At 37.4% G+C, this 18,505-nt stretch overlaps 1 protein-coding gene across 1 annotated transcript; it reads left to right on the forward strand.

Annotated features, from left to right (window-relative positions):
- Positions 1-2,153: 2,153 nt before the first annotated feature.
- Positions 2,154-16,346, forward strand: sh3glb1a (SH3-domain GRB2-like endophilin B1a). The gene is made up of 9 exons (XM_079805530.1): positions 2,154-2,639; positions 4,997-5,138; positions 7,852-7,980; positions 8,242-8,375; positions 9,323-9,415; positions 14,305-14,394; positions 14,516-14,616; positions 14,998-15,220; positions 15,304-16,346. The coding sequence occupies exons 1-9, from the start codon at positions 2,577-2,579 to the stop codon at positions 15,409-15,411; spliced, it is 1,083 nt and encodes a 360-aa protein (XP_079661656.1). The 5' UTR covers positions 2,154-2,576; the 3' UTR covers positions 15,412-16,346.
- Positions 16,347-18,505: the final 2,159 nt, after the last annotated feature.

Genomic DNA, 18,505 nt, shown 5'->3' on the forward strand with positions numbered 1-18,505 from the left:
CTTTCTAGAATTTTTCTTCTCATCTTTCTTAGAATCCATTGCGTTGCTGCCCATTTCCCAAAATAATGTTTTTGTTATTTGGCAAAGGCTTATTTAACTCTGACAAGGAGAATAAAATCCATCGCTCCTGCATATGAGAGCAACATAATAATAATGATCTGTAGGTAATAGGCTGTTACAATTTTAGATTGTATATAAGCCTCTCGTACGAAATTATACTGGACTCATTTCTTTCGGTTTCTGAAAACAAACACTTCCCTCGTTGAATTAAAAAAAAAAAGCTTGCAGGTGAGAGATCAGAAAAGGTGACGAGGATAAGATGCTCTCCGGTTCTCCCTGTGGAAGAATCGGTGCGCGTGTGTATCAAGCATGATGAAAACCGCGCCGCATCTACCTGTCAGTCAAATGACGTACCATGTAGGGGGCGGGGCTACAATGCATATTTATTTGTTACTACGGTTACAAGCGCGGATGCTGCAATGAGAAGGAAGTATGTTTTTTTGTTTTTTTTTCTCGAAGATGGGGAGAAACAATACAGGTCTATTTTTGAAAGTCATGGCTACAAAAAATTATAAAAATACAGGAAAACAAATAAACGGCGAGGCATGGTGTCACTGTCACACTATGGGGAATATCTGGGAGAATCCGCGATTTAAGTTGTGCAGAAAAATTAATGAAACAGCAAGTGTATAGAATATCAAATAATTGTTTTGACGAGCATTTAGGCTATTGCATTAATATTATTGTATTATTGTAAAAAATAATAAATTGTAGCATGACAGCTTGCCTGACCTGAATGTTATGGACAATGTCCTTGTCCTGAAAACAAAACCTTTCAGTTAATATTTAATTCCATGTGGGAAAACAAGATACAAATAGGCTATATCTATATTTAGCCTATTAAATATAATAAAAGTTCTGAAACACCCATTTAAACAACAAATGTTGGATTTAATATCAACTTCAATAAATATATCTGAAATGTATTTTATTTGAATTATGTCAAAAGTCAAAACCCTCCCTGGTCAATCCATTTCCCCTCTGCTATTAAAGTCTTATCTAAATAACAGACAGATGAGCAGAACACATTCTAGAACACTACTCATGTTACATGCTGCCATCTAGTGATGATAACTAGTTATGCAATGAAAGAATTACAGGAGGAATGTTGCTATTCACACTGAACAATGAACTAAAAAGTTGTTTAAAGGCCAAGTATTAGCACATATAGCCTTTCATTTTTACCATTTAGACAGACAGACAGACAGACAGACAGACAGACAGACAGACAGACAGACAGACAGACAGACAGACAGACAGACAGATAGATAGATAGATAGATAGATAGATAGATAGATAGATAGATAGATAGATAGATAGATAGATAGATAGATAGATAGATAGATAGATAGATAGATAGATAGATAGATAGATAGATAGATAGATAGATGATACACGATTTAAACAATAAAACTTTGAGCTATACACTAATCATAGGGGAACCATAAGTGCTATAAGTGCTTAAGTGCTATAGCACCAAATCTTGGTGCTTCAGTGGTTCTTCAGCGGTTCTTCACCGGTTCTTTAAATGACTGAGGTGCGTGCTATAGCCTATAGCACCGTTACCATATACAGAACCTGTTAAGAAAAGTGGTTCAAGATCCACTTTTAGTGCCATATAGCACCATTTTTTAGAGTGTATAACAAGGATTAGTTTTCTGTCTGGGAATGTATTCGTTGCTCACCTAATAAAACACATAATATATTAAAGCGTCTTTGGTGTTTCCATGGTTTCTACAAATTAAACCGGAAATTGAGGGTAACGTGGATGTCATTGATAGGCAACGCAAGGTCCGTGTCCTGGTTAAAATTGCTTGTTTCTCTTTATTTAAACATTCTTGGAAACATTTGGGATAATGTACACAAGTCAACAAAATATATAACTTTGTTCTATTTTAATCCAAAAATCTTACATGTGCCTTTAATTGAGCATTTCCAACAGCTTCAATAATCTCACTCATCCGTAGCCTACAAATCAGGTTCAACTTTTTTGGTCCCGTAGAGGGCGCTATACACACATAAATACATAGTTACACACATCCTGATTAAAACTAACTAGAAGAGTAAAGAGTAAAGCATGCCATGCCATCTTCATTCTTCACATGTGAAAACTCTCAAACACAAAGTCACAAACATGGTCCAAACCCTGAAGCATGAGGGCAGACTGGGCCTTAAAACAAAATATCACGATCCCTGACCAACGCGAAAGAATATTTTGCTGAAAAATGCTACCGTTAAAAGTTCCGAAAGTGTTTTGGAGTGTATGGCGAAACACACAATTGGACTCATAGACGGTTAACGTTTTACCGGACTTCTCGAGGTCCCGGTCCTATTCTGTGCTCGCAGTAATCAGATCCGTGGGTGGTTCTTCCTCTTCTCCGGCTGTTGCTTCAGTCATACTTTCAGAAAAATATCCGGCCGGTGTAAAGGCTAACATTGATGCCAACACGTTTATTTACACCATCCCGACGTGCGCACTCTCTTTTAATAAATAGTTTTATATTGAAAAATTAAAGATGGATTTTAACGTGAAAAGACTGGCAGCGGACGCTGGTACTTTATTCAGTCGGGCTGTACAAGTAAGTGAAGATTCACTGTAAAGATGCTTGACGTTTTTATTTTAGATTTTATTTCAATTCTTTGGTCCAACACACTTGAATTGTGTACATTAAGGCGCTTTGTGAGATTTCCAGTGTTTATCACGCTGCATTTCTATCTCTTTCTCTTTCTCATATTCAGGGCCTCTCTTTCTCGAGCTGTAAAGCGGTTTTGTTAATCGACTTAGCAGTAAAATGTTTTATTTCATGATTTTACTGCAAAAGCAAACATTAAAGTCTCTGTTTTGTCGATTAGACATGCATGCGTTGTTATATGGCCAAAATACACACTGACATTTTTACATTGTGTCCAGATTCAGTTTGTGAGGCTAAAGCTAACGGGCTAAAGTAGAGTTTAATCCGGCAGAGCTCAGCACAAACACACAAAGGCTGTCTTAAAACTTACTGAGCTGTCTACCCAGACAGTATTTTTATCCATCATCATTGAGATGGACAAATGTCCTAAGTTAGCTTAGTAGGATGTGAAAAGTGAACTGCGGTTAAGTTGTTTTATATTTGACATTCGTTTTAGAGCACTGGGCTTTTTGTTTTTGGGATGTACATCTTCAGTACTTTTTATATCTGTTTTAATTGGTTAATAATAAATATATATTTTGGTACCACTTTTAATGTGTCCATACTGGTTACATTTACTATAGTAATACAATAAATTAGGCATAATTACATGCAACTAACCCTAAACCAAAACTTAATCCTACCCTAACCCTATAGTAGGTATGTACTTAATTAATATTACGTAGTACTTAAATGTATAATTACACTGTAACAGGGACACATTAAAACTAAGTGTAACCATATTATTAAATTAATATGTGAGTAATAGAAACAGAGAACATAATGGGCATTTTCGCAAATGTCAAACAAATCTCAAATATAAATCAAATTTTACCGCTGAGATACAGCCACTCTGCATAAACAAACACCCAAGTGTGTTTATCAAGTGTCAAACACTTGCCTGTTATTGGGAGTATAATTCTGAGATTTGATAGGGCCTAAACGTTTGGACATTTCCTTTTATCTGTCATGAACACTTTGATGTATTTCTAGATACTTTCATTTTATATATGCACCTTTTATTCTTTCAAATAAACAATATACAATTGCATATATTATTCTAACATTATTGCATATGACCAAAGTGTGTTAAGGGAGAAGGTTACAGTAGCTTCTATTACAGTAGCTTCTATACAGTCTATTCGATCAGACCAAAAGGGCCAGCCTTCGCTTCGCACGTGCATCAATGAGCCTTGGCCGCTCATGACCCTGTCGCCGGTTCACCACTGTACCTTCCTTGGACCACTTTTGATAGATTCTGACCACTGCAGGCCGGGGACACCGCACAAGAGCTGCAGTTTTGGAGATGCTCTGACCCAGTCGTCTAGCCATCACAATTTGGCCCTTGTCAAACTGTTTTAGGATGATAAGAAACTGTTTGACTCTTGACTGTGCATTTATTTTTATAAATTCTATGATTTTCTCACACATATCGTATGGCTTAACCACATGGTCCCAAGTCTATAGAGTCTATAGAGTGTCTTTATAACCGAGCCTTGAAAATCCTGGACAAGAAGAGAATAAAGTATCAAGCAAATATAAGATTTTAAGTTTTGCTCATTTCATCTCCCTGCACTTGGTTAAATTGGTCTTCAAATGCCTAAATAATGCTGCTCCCTTACCCCTTTGCAAAATAATAACAAGACAGCAAAGTGGCATTAGTAGCATTCCCAAACTGCTTTTTCAGTAAAAGGGGCGAAATTATGGAATTCTCTACCAGACCACTTGAAATGTATCCCAACATTACCCGTTTAAAAAAAAAAAAAAAATTGTGGTTAATTCAAGAACAATACTGCTCACATGTAGTTTTTTTTTCCTTCTTTTTTTCCCCTTTTTATTGTATTGCATCTAGTTTTAGTCTGTAAAGCCCCACTAGGGACAAGTGTTGTGAATTAGCTTTAGCCAAAAACACTATGATGCATACATCAGATGAATGTTCAAGTTTATCTATGTCTTTTGTGTCTGTCCCTATCCAAATAAACGAAATAAATAAAAATAGAAAAAACTCCCTCCAATCCTTACGCTTGCCCATTTTTCCTGCTTCTAACACATCAACTTTGAGGACAAAATATTCACTTGCTGCCTAATATATCCCACTCACTAACAGTTTGGTGTGTGTAACTACTTAAAAATGTTGAACATTTGGTGTTACATGTGATAACACTTTACATTTGTTTCAATTTGCCTTGATTTTTATATTTGTGACAGTAAAATTGACCCTTTTCTTTTTTTTCTTTTTTTATGTCTGTTGTCTTCACATACAGTTCACAGAAGAAAAATTTGGCCAGGCTGAGAAGACAGAGTTGGATGCACATTTGGAGAATCTGCTCTCCAGAGCTGAATGCACTAAACACTGGACAGAGAAGATTTTGAAGCAGACAGAAGTGCTACTGCAACCAAACCCAAGTAAGATCCATTCAGTGATTAGATGATTAATTAGCTTTGACGTCTGCATCTAATCAGCTGTTCATTATTTCACCCAATGGAAACCCCCATTTTGTTATATGTATATGTTTTGACCTTTACATCCTCTTTTACAATTTAATTGCTATATTTTTCTTAGAAGGTTCCTCTTCTCTGGAAACCATCCATATTTATTCTTTCCTCATAGTGTTCAAATCTCACAGAAATGCCAGAAAGTCCATGCAACTATAACTACAGCTGTTTAGAGCCTCACTATGGTGCCACACCACTTTGAAAAATCAGCAGGACAGAAAAACACTCAAACAGGAGGGAACAAACAGTTGAACACAGATCTAGCACGCACACCTGTCTACTCAATCACATCTAGAAAATCACTTTCTTTTACTCTTCTTTTTTTATTTAGAGATTGCTCTGCAAGGATGCAACTATGATGCTGTAGTATTTAATATTTTAATTATTTTTACATTTTTACATGTAATAATTATTGTTATTAGTCATTTCATACAATGGAAAAAAAGAGGAAAAAAACTGGTAACATATTACAAGAAGGTTTTATTACATATTACAAACAAAGGATAGTTCACCCAAAATGAAAATTCTGTCATCATTTACTCACCCTCAAGTTATTCCATACCTGTATGAATTTCTTTGCTCTGCTAAACTCAAAAGAAGCTATTTTGAAAAACATGGGTAACCAAACAGTATGGAAAAATACTATGGAAGTCAATGTGGTCCATCAACTGTTTGGTTACCAACATTCTTGAAAATATCTTCTTTTGTGTTCAGCAGAAGAAATAAATTCATTCAGGTTTGGAACAACATAAGGGTGAGTAAATGATGACCCATTTTTGGGTGAACTATCCCTTTAACTTCAGTTAATGCAGTAACTAACATTAACAATAAGCAATACATTCGTTACATTAATCTTTCTCAATGTTAGTTAACAAAAAGACACATACACACAAACAATATATATATATATATATATATATATATATATATATATATATATATATATATATATATATATATATATATATATATATATATATATATATATATATATATATATATATACACTGACAGTTGAAGTGAATAACATTATCTCGTCATCACGGCACCTTTTAGTGGGTGGGATATATTAGGCAGCAAGTGAACATTTTGTCTTTAAAAGTGTCATGAACTGGCTTTTTAATTTTTTTTATACTGTTATGTTCGCTTGGTTTTTACATTCAAAAACATCATAATGAATAAGTAATAGGCTATTTTCTGTCATGGTTTTGAGGCTCTCTCAAGGCACGGCCGTTTTTGATGGGCGTGCCGCACTGAAGACTTGGAAGTAAACGCCCACGGCTAAGATAAGATAAACTTTGAATATTTAATGAGATTCGGCTCCCACATGAGTACGTGTGAGGCATTGTTTTGAAAGTGTGTGACAAACGGCAACCGGAACAAACACAATGATTCATCTCTCATCCACCCGCAATTAATATGAATGTTATTTTATGTTACTTGGCCCGCCGCATCGGTGGATATACGTGCGCGCCAGTATGTTGCAGACAGCATGATCAAAACTTCCGCGATTGTATTTTTCCTTCAAACATCAAGTCAAGAGAGTGAACAACGCACATCAAGAAAGGAATGTTATTTCACTATTTATAATGATATGTATTGGTAGTCCGTCTGGAAAACACATAGCCCCGGGACACTGTGACAGTGGTAAGTTATGTTTAGTTAGACATGTACACAATGTAACATTGTATTTGATCTGTAGCAATGCAATACTACCACATATAAAAAAAAATACTCACATTAGTGATTAGCTTCATGCATTCATGTAATCATCCTGTCTGCAAATCCAGTCTCTTATTTACAAACGAATCCGTGGTGAAATGAACATACGTGCAATGTCTTCCCCACGTGAGCTGGAACTTAAAATAAAGTTTAACCACTCATTCCTAATATTATAATCCGGAGGAAGCTTATGCAGGGACTGTGTTCTACCACAACCAGGCACAGCTCAATGTATTACTCTCTTCGCCATGTTTATAGCTTGGTAGCGCGATCCGTTTAGCGCCACGAGTCGGTGGGCGGGGCTACAGAAGCAGACGTACATATCTATCTGTAGAGGCGGCATTTCTGCATCCTATTACGTCAGTGGTCGACATATTCTGAGAGCTCTCGTTTTCTGGGCCTGGTGTCAATAAAATCTTTTCTTTGACTAACAAGGACGTTTTCAGCTCTGAAACTTACAGGATATTCTTATATCACGATGAACTTTTATATATCAAAGGCTCAAGGGAAAGTTGATTTCTCAGTTCATCACCCCTTTAAAGTTGATGTGTTAGAAGCAGGAAAAATGGGCAAGTGTAAGGATTTGAGCGAGTTTGACAAGGGCCAAATTGTGATGGCTAGACGCTTATTGGGCCCATGCTGACCCCTGTCCACCGCCAAAAGCGGCAACAGTGGGCACATGAGCATCATAACTGGACCACGGAGAAATGGAAGAAGGTGTCCTGGTCTGATGAATCACGATGAATCATAATGTTATTCCTTAATGGATATATATATATATATAAACAAAATGAATGAATCATAGAATTTTATGTGGCATTGATCAATAGTAAAGAGCTAATATGTAACAGGTTTTTGTATTGTAATGTTGTAATGTTTTTGATACTATCTGCATTTTCAGATGTCAGAATAGAAGAATTCTTTTATGAAAAACTAGAAAAGAAGGCCCCAACACGGATGAACAACCATGAGCTTCTGGGTGAATCCATGATCGACTCTGGGAATGAATTCGGGCCTGGAACAGCCTACGGTAAGCACCAAACACAAAGACAATATAGTGCCCTAATTACCCATAGTACCTCATTCAATGATACTAGTCCATTGACAGTACCCCATTTCCCCTTGCTTGAATGTAAACGCCTACTAAAATATTAGTAAACTGTCAGCTAGTTGAGAATGGCCTCAAGACATCTCGCAGTTTTGATCAAATATTTCCTATTTTGATTTAATTGATCTCGATGATATTGAATTTGAATAATGTGCAGTTGATTTGGTCCGTTTCTGTCCACAGGAAACTCTCTCATAAAGTGTGGCGAGACGGAGAAGCAGATCGGAGGAGCAGAGCGAGAGTTCATTCAGAGCTCTGCCATCAATTTCCTCACGCCTTTCCGCAACTTTCTAGAAGGAGACTTCAAGACTATTTTGGTGAGATCAGGCAACCCCAGCAACTGAAACACTGATTTCTGAAACATATTTTTCACGTAAGATCGGCCGTGGCCATTTGCAAAATGAATGTGTCTGGCTTCCGCTATAATCAGTTATTTTTAGCTGTACAAAACAGTTTGTTATGCTATTTTCATGTATTGTCATAATTATAAACACACTGATCTGTAGCACATTTTTGCCGTGTACTGCACGTTGTTATTCTTCTTATTTCCCTATATTCTTGCACATTCAGAGAAAATAGCTTACTTCTGCATTGAAAAATAAGGTGGATATTATTTAGAAACATTGTTATGTACACCTCCGTTCAAAAGTTTGAAAATCCTGAAAAAAATGTATCATGTTTCCACCAAAATATTAAGCAGCAGAACTGTTTTCAACATTTATGATAAAAAACCTTTCTTGAGCAGCATATCAGCATATTAGAGTGATTTCTGAAGGAATCATGTGACACTGATGCTGAAAATGCAGCTTTGCCATCACTGGGATAAACAAAAAGAAATCTATATGAAAATAGAAAAGTTATTTTAAAAGGTAAAAATATTTCTCAATTAGATTTAATGTGGAAAAAAACTAAATACTTGTTTAGTATTGCAGTGTGTGTTATAAATGTTTTAATCTGTGCATCATTAATTTTTTTATGGATGTGCCCTCGTAATCTTTAAACAAAATAACTTCTGTTACTGTTTACTGGCGTGAGGGCGGGACAACCTGTCAATCAAATGAGATCACAGCACTACTAAACCACACAATGATCCAACGATCCAATCTATTCCCGATAGACAAAATCTACTCCCGCCCTTCATTTTTTCCTGCTGGAGATGCTGTTTCACTCAGATATACAGCATAATAGTGAAAAAAAGGCAATTCTATGGCAATTTCCGTTTCATCACGGCTTCAACAAAACAAACTCTTTTGCTCCTTTACAGAAAGAGCGTAAACTGCTTCAGAACAAAAGACTGGACCTTGATGCCGCAAAGACCAAGCTAAAGAAAGCCAAAATGGCTGATGCCAGAGCTCTGGTGAGTTATTATTGCTTCTACATGAGTTAAAATGGTATGTAGTGAATGTAATGTCACTGAATCTCCTACTGGAAATGACAAATATAAGCTACAGCCTAGAAACTAGTAATCAGAGACGGCCTAAATGCAGCTCTTTACTGTTACTCTTGTATTTGTTTCGGCACATGCAAGCCTCTCAGATCTACCCCTCCGCCAGGGGACGCTGGCTATGTTGCCAATTTCTCCTTCATGGTGGATTTTCTCCATGTGAAGTGGCTGAAGGTTGGTCTGCGTGCGTTTTACTGCAGTGCCAAGTTCCACTCCGCTGTACAAGAGCCACCTTTAAGACATGCTAGTTCCTCTTTAAGCTGTTGATTAAGCTCTTTTGTCCCGGATATTAGCAGCGTGTGTGTTTCCAGGTTCCTTTTTTCTTGTGCATATAGAGTTTGGAAAGAGGATATCCATGTTTGCTCAACATTGTGATGACATTTCAAAACTGCTCTTCGCCCTTGGCCCCAGTTTCACAAGAGAAGTAAAGAAGTGCTTCAAGATTGTCTCCTCATGACCAGCACTCAACCTACACACATATATATACACCCACATGCACACATCAGTACTCAAACAAACAGCTGCCCTCTTCCAAAATGGGAAGTGTTTAGTGTGCGTGGATACAGTGAAGTGAGCAAGTAATTCTTAGTCAATTGCTACAAATAGTTCATATTCCCTGCAACAGCAGTGATTTGTGTTGCATCCTCAATCATGGTAACCATAGTTTTTGACAAAATACCACATTATGATTCTTGTTACTACAATAAAACTGTTAACTTGATATTTGCATTACTGTAATCAAAACAAAAAATTAAAATGACTCTGAAATTTGAACGTTTTAGTCGCAATAACTATAGTAACTGTGGTATTTGGTGGAAACTTGGGTTACCATGCTAAACTTTCCTCAGTGGTGCTAGCTGCTACTGTTGTGGCTAGTCTTTGTAGATGTTTAAGTGTTAATGCTCAGTTTTATCTCTAAATATATTATTGCTGTTTTCAAATGCTGTGCAGATGTGGACAGAGGAAGTGACAAAGGTAAGGAGAAAGTCCTGCCATTTTGGATCCTCTGTGAATCTTGGCGCTAAAGCGAAAACTGTAGCCTGCACTCAAGATGATTTTCTCTCTTCATTGAAAAACTGGAAACTGTGGATCAGTTAGACAGCATTGCCTGTGTTCACAATGCCTTTTCTCTGCCTGTAATTTCCAAGATAATTTTATGTTTCTGGTGCCATGCAAGATTCCTCAATGCCTGATTAAAAACATATCAAAATATCTTGTTCTGGCTAATCAAAATACCTTTTCTTAAAAGTTAGCAATGTGCTAAGCTAGTAGGCTAACCTTTTAGTTTGCAAACTGAAAACACAAAGTAGATTCAGGGTCCACACAAAGGATCTTGCATGAAACTTGCTTTCTGTTAACTAGTTTATTTTTATTATTCACTTTTATTAAAGGGTTAGTTCACCCAAAAATGAAAATTCTGTCATTATTTACTTACCCTCATGTCGTTGGACACCCGTAAAACCTCCGTTCATGTTCGGAACAGAAATGAAGATATTTTAGTTGAAATCTGATGGCTCTGAAAGGCCTCCATTGGCACAATGGCACGGTTCACTATCAAGACCCTTAAAAGGTACTAAAGACGTAGTTACAAAGTCCATCTCACTACAGTGGCTCTAAAATAACTTTATGAATCGGCGATAATAGTTTTTGTGCGCAAAAAAAAACCTAAATAACGACTTACATAGTGATGACGATTTCAAAACACGGCATCATGAAGCTTCGAAGCGTTATGAATCAGCGAGCCGAATCATGATTCGGATCGTGTGTCAAACCGCCAAACTGCTGAAATTTGGCGATTCAAACCGCTGATTCGACTCACTGATTCATAACGCTTCGAAGCTTCATGATGCCGTGTTTTGAAATCATCATCACTATGTAAGTCGTTATTTAGAGTTTTTTTGCGCACAAAAACTATTATCGCCGATTCATAAAGTTATTTTAGAACCACTGTAGTGAGATGGACTTTGTAACTACGTCTTTAGTACCTTTTAAGGGTCTTGATAGTGAACCGTGCCATTGTGCCAATGGAGGCCTTTCAGAGCCATCAGATTTCAACTAAAATATCTTCATTTCTGTTCCGAAGATGAACGGAGGTCTTACGGGTGTCCAACGACATGAGGGTAAGTAATTAATGACATAATTTTCATTTTTGGGTGAACTAACCCTTTAATGCCCATACCAGTGTTATTTTAGTATTATTTATATACTATTAAATTACTTATAAATCATATTTTTATTATTTATATACAGTTATATATATATAAATATATATATAATATTTACACAGTGGGGAGAACAAGTATTTTTATACACTGCTGATTTTGCTGCTTTTCCTACTTACAAAGCATGTGGAAGTCTGTAATTTTTATCATAGGTACTCTTCAACTGTGTGAGACGGAATCTAAAACAAAAATCCAGAAAATCACATTGTATGATTTTTAAGTAATTAATTTGCATTTTATTGCATGACATAAATATTTAATCACCTACCAACCAGTAAGAATTCCGGCTCTCACAGACCTGTTAGTTTTTCTTTAAGAAGCCCTCCTGTTCTCCACTCATTACCTGTATTAACTGCACCTGTTTGAACTCGTTACCTGTATAAAAGACACCTGTCCCCACACTCAATCAAACAGACTCCAACCTCTCCACAATGGCCAAGACCAGAGAGCTGTGTAAGGACATCAAGGACACGCAATTATTAGAAAATGGAAGAAGTTCAAGATGACGGTCAATCTCCCTCGGTCTGGGGCACCATGCAAGATCTCACCTCGTAGGGCATCAATGATCATTGGGAAGGTGAGGGATCAGGCCAGAACTACACGGAAGGACCTGGTCAATGACCTGAAGAGAGCTGGGACCACAGACTCAAAGAAAACCATTAGTTACACACTACGCCGTCATGGATTAAAATCCTGCAGTGCACACAAGGTCCCCCTGCTCAAGCCAGCGCATGTCCAGGCCCGTCTGAAGTTTGCCAATGACCATCTGGATGATCCAGAGGAGGAATGGGAGAAGGTCATGTGGTCTGATGAGACAAAAATAGAGCTTTTTAATCTAAACTCGACTCGCCGTGTTTGGAGGAAGAAGAAGGATGAGTACAACCCCAAGAACACCATCCCAACCGTGAAGCATGGAGGTTGGAAACATCATTCTTTGGGGATGCTTTTCTGCAAAGGGGACAGGACGACTGCACCGCATTGAGGGGAGGATGGATGGGGCCATGTATTGTAAGATCTTGGCCAACAACCTCCTTCCCTCAGTAAGAGCATTGAAGATGGGTCGTGGCTGGGTCTTCCAGCATGACAATGACCCGAAACACACAGCCTGGGCAACTAAGGAGAGGCTCCGTGAGTACACCTCAAGGTCCTGGAGTGGCCTAGCCAGTCTCCAGACCTGAACCCAATAGAAAATCTTTAGAGGGAGCTGAAAGTCTGTATTGCCCAGCGACAGCCCCAAAACCTGAAGGATCTGGAGAAGGTCTGTATGGAGGAGTGGTCCAAAATCCCTGCTACAGTGTATGCAAACCTGGTCAAGAACTACAGGAAACGTATGATCTCTGAAATTGCAAACAAAGGTTTCTGTACCAAATATTAAGTTCTGCTTTTCTGATGTATCAAATACTTATGTCATGCAATAAAATGCAAATTAATTACTTAAAAATCATACAATGTGATTTTGTGGATTTTTGTTTTAGATTCCAACTCTCACTGTTGAAGTGTACCTATGATACAAATTAGACTTCCACATGCTTTGTAAGTGGGCAAACCTGCAAAATCGGCAGTGTATCAAATACTTGTTCTCCCCACTGTATTTAATATATACCAAATATATTTTTTTAAATCATTTTGTGTCCTTTTTGTCTTATTTATTTACCATTTTAGTTTTAGTCATTTTAGTACTTAAACTTTTTTTTCAGTTAGCTGCCATGGCAACATGTTAGATTTACGTTTACATTTCTTTAGTTTTTTAACTAATATTCTATTTTATTATTTTATTATTTATTTTATCAGCTTTTTTTACAATTACCGAAAAACTATTTTTAATAGTTTTAGTTAACAACACTGGGTAATACTGCATCTAAATTCACTTATTTCCTTATATTCTATTCACTTCATTATCTCAATGGAAGCAGAATGTCATCCTAGTATTTTGCAACTACTGCTTTATAAAAAAAAGTGCATATTCCTATACTTGACAAAAGACATGTGCATCAACTATTATCTGCTGCTGTTTACATGTTTTTATTGCGTAAACATATTTTTGAAAACAAAGAAAATGCTATCCTTTCCTGTAATGCATTATGAAACTCCTTTTTATATACATGCAGTTTTCAAAAAGCGCATGGTAAGGATACATCCAGTTATTTGAGAAGCTGTTTCACTCGGATATACATCACAATAGGGAAGAAAAGACTTTCACAACTTCCGTTTCATGCTGACTTTAAGTCAAGTATATGACATTCCTCTTTCTTACTTTATAAAGTTTTAAATATGGATATTTTTCTTACAAAAACGCATTGCTTTGCTTCAGAAGGCCTTTATTAACCCCCTGGAGCCGTGTGGAGCAGTTTTATGAAGGATAGATGCACTTTTATGGACTTGCAAAATAAAAACGATGCAACTATTACTGCCATTATAATGCTTGGATTAGCCAGGATTTTTTTTTAATATAACTGATGATTTTATTCGTCTGAAAGAAGAATGTCATATACACCTAGGATGACTTGAGGGTGAGTAAATCATGGGCTAATTTTCATTTTTGGTATTCCTTAACTCTTTCTCTCTCTTTCTCTCTTTCAGGCCGAGCAGGATCTGAAGATGACGCAGAGTGAGTTTGACAGGCAGGCAGAGATCACCAGGCTTCTTCTGGAGGGAATCAGCAGTACACATGTGAGCTCTCATATGAAAACCTGCCGCCCACTGGGCCGCCTGCCAATTCACATCTCACAACCCCTCAGTTTTACTCTAAAAACCTAATGTCTGACCTATAACAAACCACATCATCTCCTAGGCACATCATCTCCGCTGTCTAAATGACTTTGTGGAGGCTCAGATGACGTATTACGCCCAGTGTTACCAATACATGGTCGATCTCCAAAAGCAGTTCGGAAAGTAAGGCATAATCAGTATATTTTTCTGTTTTAGAATCATTTAAATAATTATTTAAAGGGATAGATCACCCAAAAATGAAAATTACCCCATGATTTACTCACCCTGAAGTCATCCTAGGTGTATATGACCACTCTTCCAAGCTTCATAATGGCAGTGAATGGCTGTTTCTGTTTTGAAGTCCATAAAATGCATCCGTCCATTATAAAAATAACTGTCGTACGCGCGTTCACGAGAGACATTTTTAATATAACTCTGATTTTATCCGTCTGAAAGAAGAATGTCATATACACCTAGGATGACTTGAGGGTGAGTAAATCATGGGGTAATTTTCATTTTTGGGTGAACTATCCCTTTAACTCATCTGGACTCCCCCCCCTCCAGCTTCCCTACGGCTTTCTGTTCCAACAACAACCAGTCGACGGCCAGCGGCGGGGCCAGTGTCTCCGTACCCATCCTGCCACTATCAGCCCCTCTTTCTTCCACCACAGGCAATGCGTCTTCAGGTTTCACCGAGCTGCAGAACTTCAGTGGGAGCCGTAAAGCACGAGTGCTGTACGATTACGATGCCGCAGGCAGTAACGAGCTCTCCTTATTGGCCGATGAGGTAGGCGGCACATTTGTGTGACACTGATTTTGAATAATGCTTTCTTAGTTTGAATTCCTAGCAGCATGTCTCTTTTCTTTCAGGTGATCATGGTGAGCAGCGTTCCAGGCATGGACTCTGATTGGCTGATGGGGGAACGTGGGACTCAGAAGGGAAAAGTGCCCATTACCTACTTGGAGCTGCTAAATTAAGAATAAAGAAAACGAGTGTTGTTGGAACCAAAACAGATCGGTATAGTGTTATCCAGCTCTGCTGTGTACCGTATATGCAAACTTGACATCCAGTGGTGCTCACATGCAACAGTATTTCATTGGATGTGACTTGCAGTCCCAGTACGGGAAGAGGTTCTAACCGGAAGACTGTTTACAAATGAATTCATGCAGAATATTTGTTTTTTTAATGCTTTTGATATGACATGTTTACTGCCAACATGCCTTGTTATTATACGAAAACTGCAAAAGTGACTTATTTGAGTATTTACATGTTTACAACAAGAAAGTATTAAGTCTTTTTTATGAATTTTAAAGTGGCTTCCATTATGTACATGAACTCCTATAAGGTTTTTGAACATTTCAGTGGAATTCCTGTAGAGGTGGAGATGTGAATATGCCATAATTTATTTTCAGGGTTATACAGCCCCGTCGTAGCTGACATGTGCCTCAACTATTATCTTCTGCAGTTTACATTTCTCTTTATTGCGTTAAAAGTTTGAGCACACAAAGAAAATGCTTTATTTGCACGTAGACAACCTTTCCTGTTATGCATTATGAAACTGTGTCCTTTTTATATACATGCAGTGCAAGGTGCATGGTAAGGATACATCCAGTTATTCATTTCATGAAAAAAACTGAAATATCTTTACTGATTACTGTAGGCTACCTTTTTTATACCCATGTGCCTTACAATCATCTTGAGGTTGTTTTTAAAATGTTTAAAGCAACAATGCTCTTTTTTTTACACATTTATGCCACCCTCTAGCTAATAAAAGCACACTTTTTTAGTTTACTCTTAACATTTACAATTACAAAAGCACAGGTTATCTAACTGCTTAAATTCTGTGATTAATACCATAGATTTATAAACAATGTTTTTATTACATAATAAACAAAATGTGTAAATTTTTTCACTTCTGTGTTTTGATTCTGAATTATTGCCTTGTTTGTCTAATTTCATGCACACTATTTCATGTTTGGTATTGCTATTCATTTCATGTTTGGAATGACACACTGTAATATATAGTAGGCCTATGAATGATACATAAAACAGAATATCAGAAGGGGTTTTTAACTTTTTACCTTCTCAGTGACTCATTTGATCAGACTGCGAGGTGCCATTCAATTAAAAAAGGAACAATACAACTGGATTTAATGCGTAAAATAGCCGTTTTTATTTCAAAGATGAAAACTGGACACCACCTGCTGACTGAGACATAACAATGTGAACATTTTCACATACTATTTTCAAGAAAAAATGTTGTGCACGTAGTATGCTAATTCGCACACAATATATCTGTATGTTGACATATTGACAATATGACTGTTCTCTCAAACGTCAGTAGAGGTCAGGCTTTTTACTTGGTAATCGTTTCAGGTTTCTAAATTAACCTTTTTGTCAACCTTTCCGATTAGGAAAGTACCTTAAAAGTACACGTAAAGACATTATATGCATGAATTCATTGATTCATATTTTTTAAATGTAACTGTTTTATAGTTTTTTTTAACACTGTAAAAAGAATCAGTCACTGGCTCCTCGTTCAATAAAACCAAGCGTCAATATAGCCTACTATATAAACATACTGTTGTTTATGACTTGATGTATGGTGAAGATGACAGAACAGTCCATGTGTTGGTTTTGCTCTTGTCTTGTTTTTTTACATGTCTATGTGTGTAAACCATGGTGTAAACACTGCGTGGATGGTCAGCGGGGAGGGTTAAGAGGAAGTTGTGCTCAACATGCTGTTGACTTCCTGTGCTGTTGTGGCTCAGCAGGCGTTTATTCTTGCTGTCCGTTACTCAGCCTCACATGCCGAGAGGGCATGCTCAGTTCCTTCCCGAAAACAGCAGTGTGAGGTGAAGTGCTCCTTTTTGCTTCTGCATTAAACTCAAACCAAAATAATGTTAAAGTCACTATGAATTTTTAAAAATTGAATGTTGCAGTATCTATCATAAATTATGCATTGTAAATGCACGTGCTGTCATAATCTTTAAATAAAATAATTTACCCTCCCTCTTGCAGCTACATCTCTTCTCTGATGACGTGTTTGCTGGCGTGAGGGCGGGACAACCTGTCTCTAACATGAGATCGACCAATAGAGTGGTGCCGGACTGCCGGTATGACGTCACTTTGTTGGCCAAACACGGACACGAGTTAGCATTTTAGCACTTACTGTTCCCTCACCTCAAAGTCAATGGGATTTTTGAATGGGGTTTTGGTTAAATAGCTGAAATTAGGTCTGTGGTGAACACAAGCTCAAGACATTTTCACTTTTTATTCTATGACATAAAATACATCAGTATTACCCCACTTCATCGTCACCACCACCAAGCTTCCGGCAACTCTTTCAGTCTTCGTTCAAATAAAATAAAAAATTCTGAAAGTGAGTTAGGATAGTTTGCAAGAGCGTGATTATAAACACAACGAGTCTGTGAAAGCGGACTAGTGCTTAGATGACGTGAGTGCTTAGATGTGATGATGTTTAACATCCCAACGACTAGGCCTGTCGCAATTGGTCGATACAATCGACTGCGTCGACTCCGGTGAAAAATGAACCTAGGTAGGGGTAATTAACACATGGTTGCCGAATAGATAGTTCTCTGGGATGCGTTTTCATGAAAATCTAATGTAAAGAGTTTTATCTCTAAAAACAGATTAGCTTATAACGCGAGTGAATGGGGCACAGAGTAAGTAAAATTAAATTGCTAGTTTATACCACTAAAAAGGCTCAAAATAGCCTCACACTAACACGGTAGCATAATGAGGGTCCCTACATGCAAACCGAAGCATTGAGAACTTTGTAAGTGTACAAACAGTTTAATAAGAAGATACTTTATAAAGACAGTACAATACGCGTACACAGACAGGAGCCATCTTGGAAAACAGCCTCGACCAGTCGAGCCACGAACACTGTGCTAAGTGAGTTGGTCGATAGGAATTAAGGCAGCTTAGCACAGCATTCGTGGCTCGACTTGTCGAGACTGTTTTCCAAGATGGCTCCTGTCTGTATACGCGTAATGTACTGTCTTTATAAAGTATCTTCTTATTAAACTGTTTGTACACTTACAAAGT

The sequence above is a fragment of the Gobio gobio genome (assembly GCF_949357685.1).
Source record: "Gobio gobio genome assembly, chromosome: 23".
NCBI classification, from domain to species: Eukaryota; Metazoa; Chordata; class Actinopteri; order Cypriniformes; family Gobionidae; genus Gobio; species Gobio gobio.

Excerpts from the sequence above, each read along its gene's own strand:
- sh3glb1a (XM_079805530.1), top strand. The coding sequence starts at position 2,577 with ATGGATTTTAACGTGAAAAGACTGGCAGCGGACGCTGGTACTTTATTC. Across the intron at positions 9,416-14,304 it reads TGGCTGATGCCAGAGCTCTG|GCCGAGCAGGATCTGAAGAT; the intron begins GTGAGTTATTAT and ends TCTCTCTTTCAG. Across the intron at positions 14,395-14,515 it reads AGGGAATCAGCAGTACACAT|GCACATCATCTCCGCTGTCT; the intron begins GTGAGCTCTCAT and ends ATCATCTCCTAG.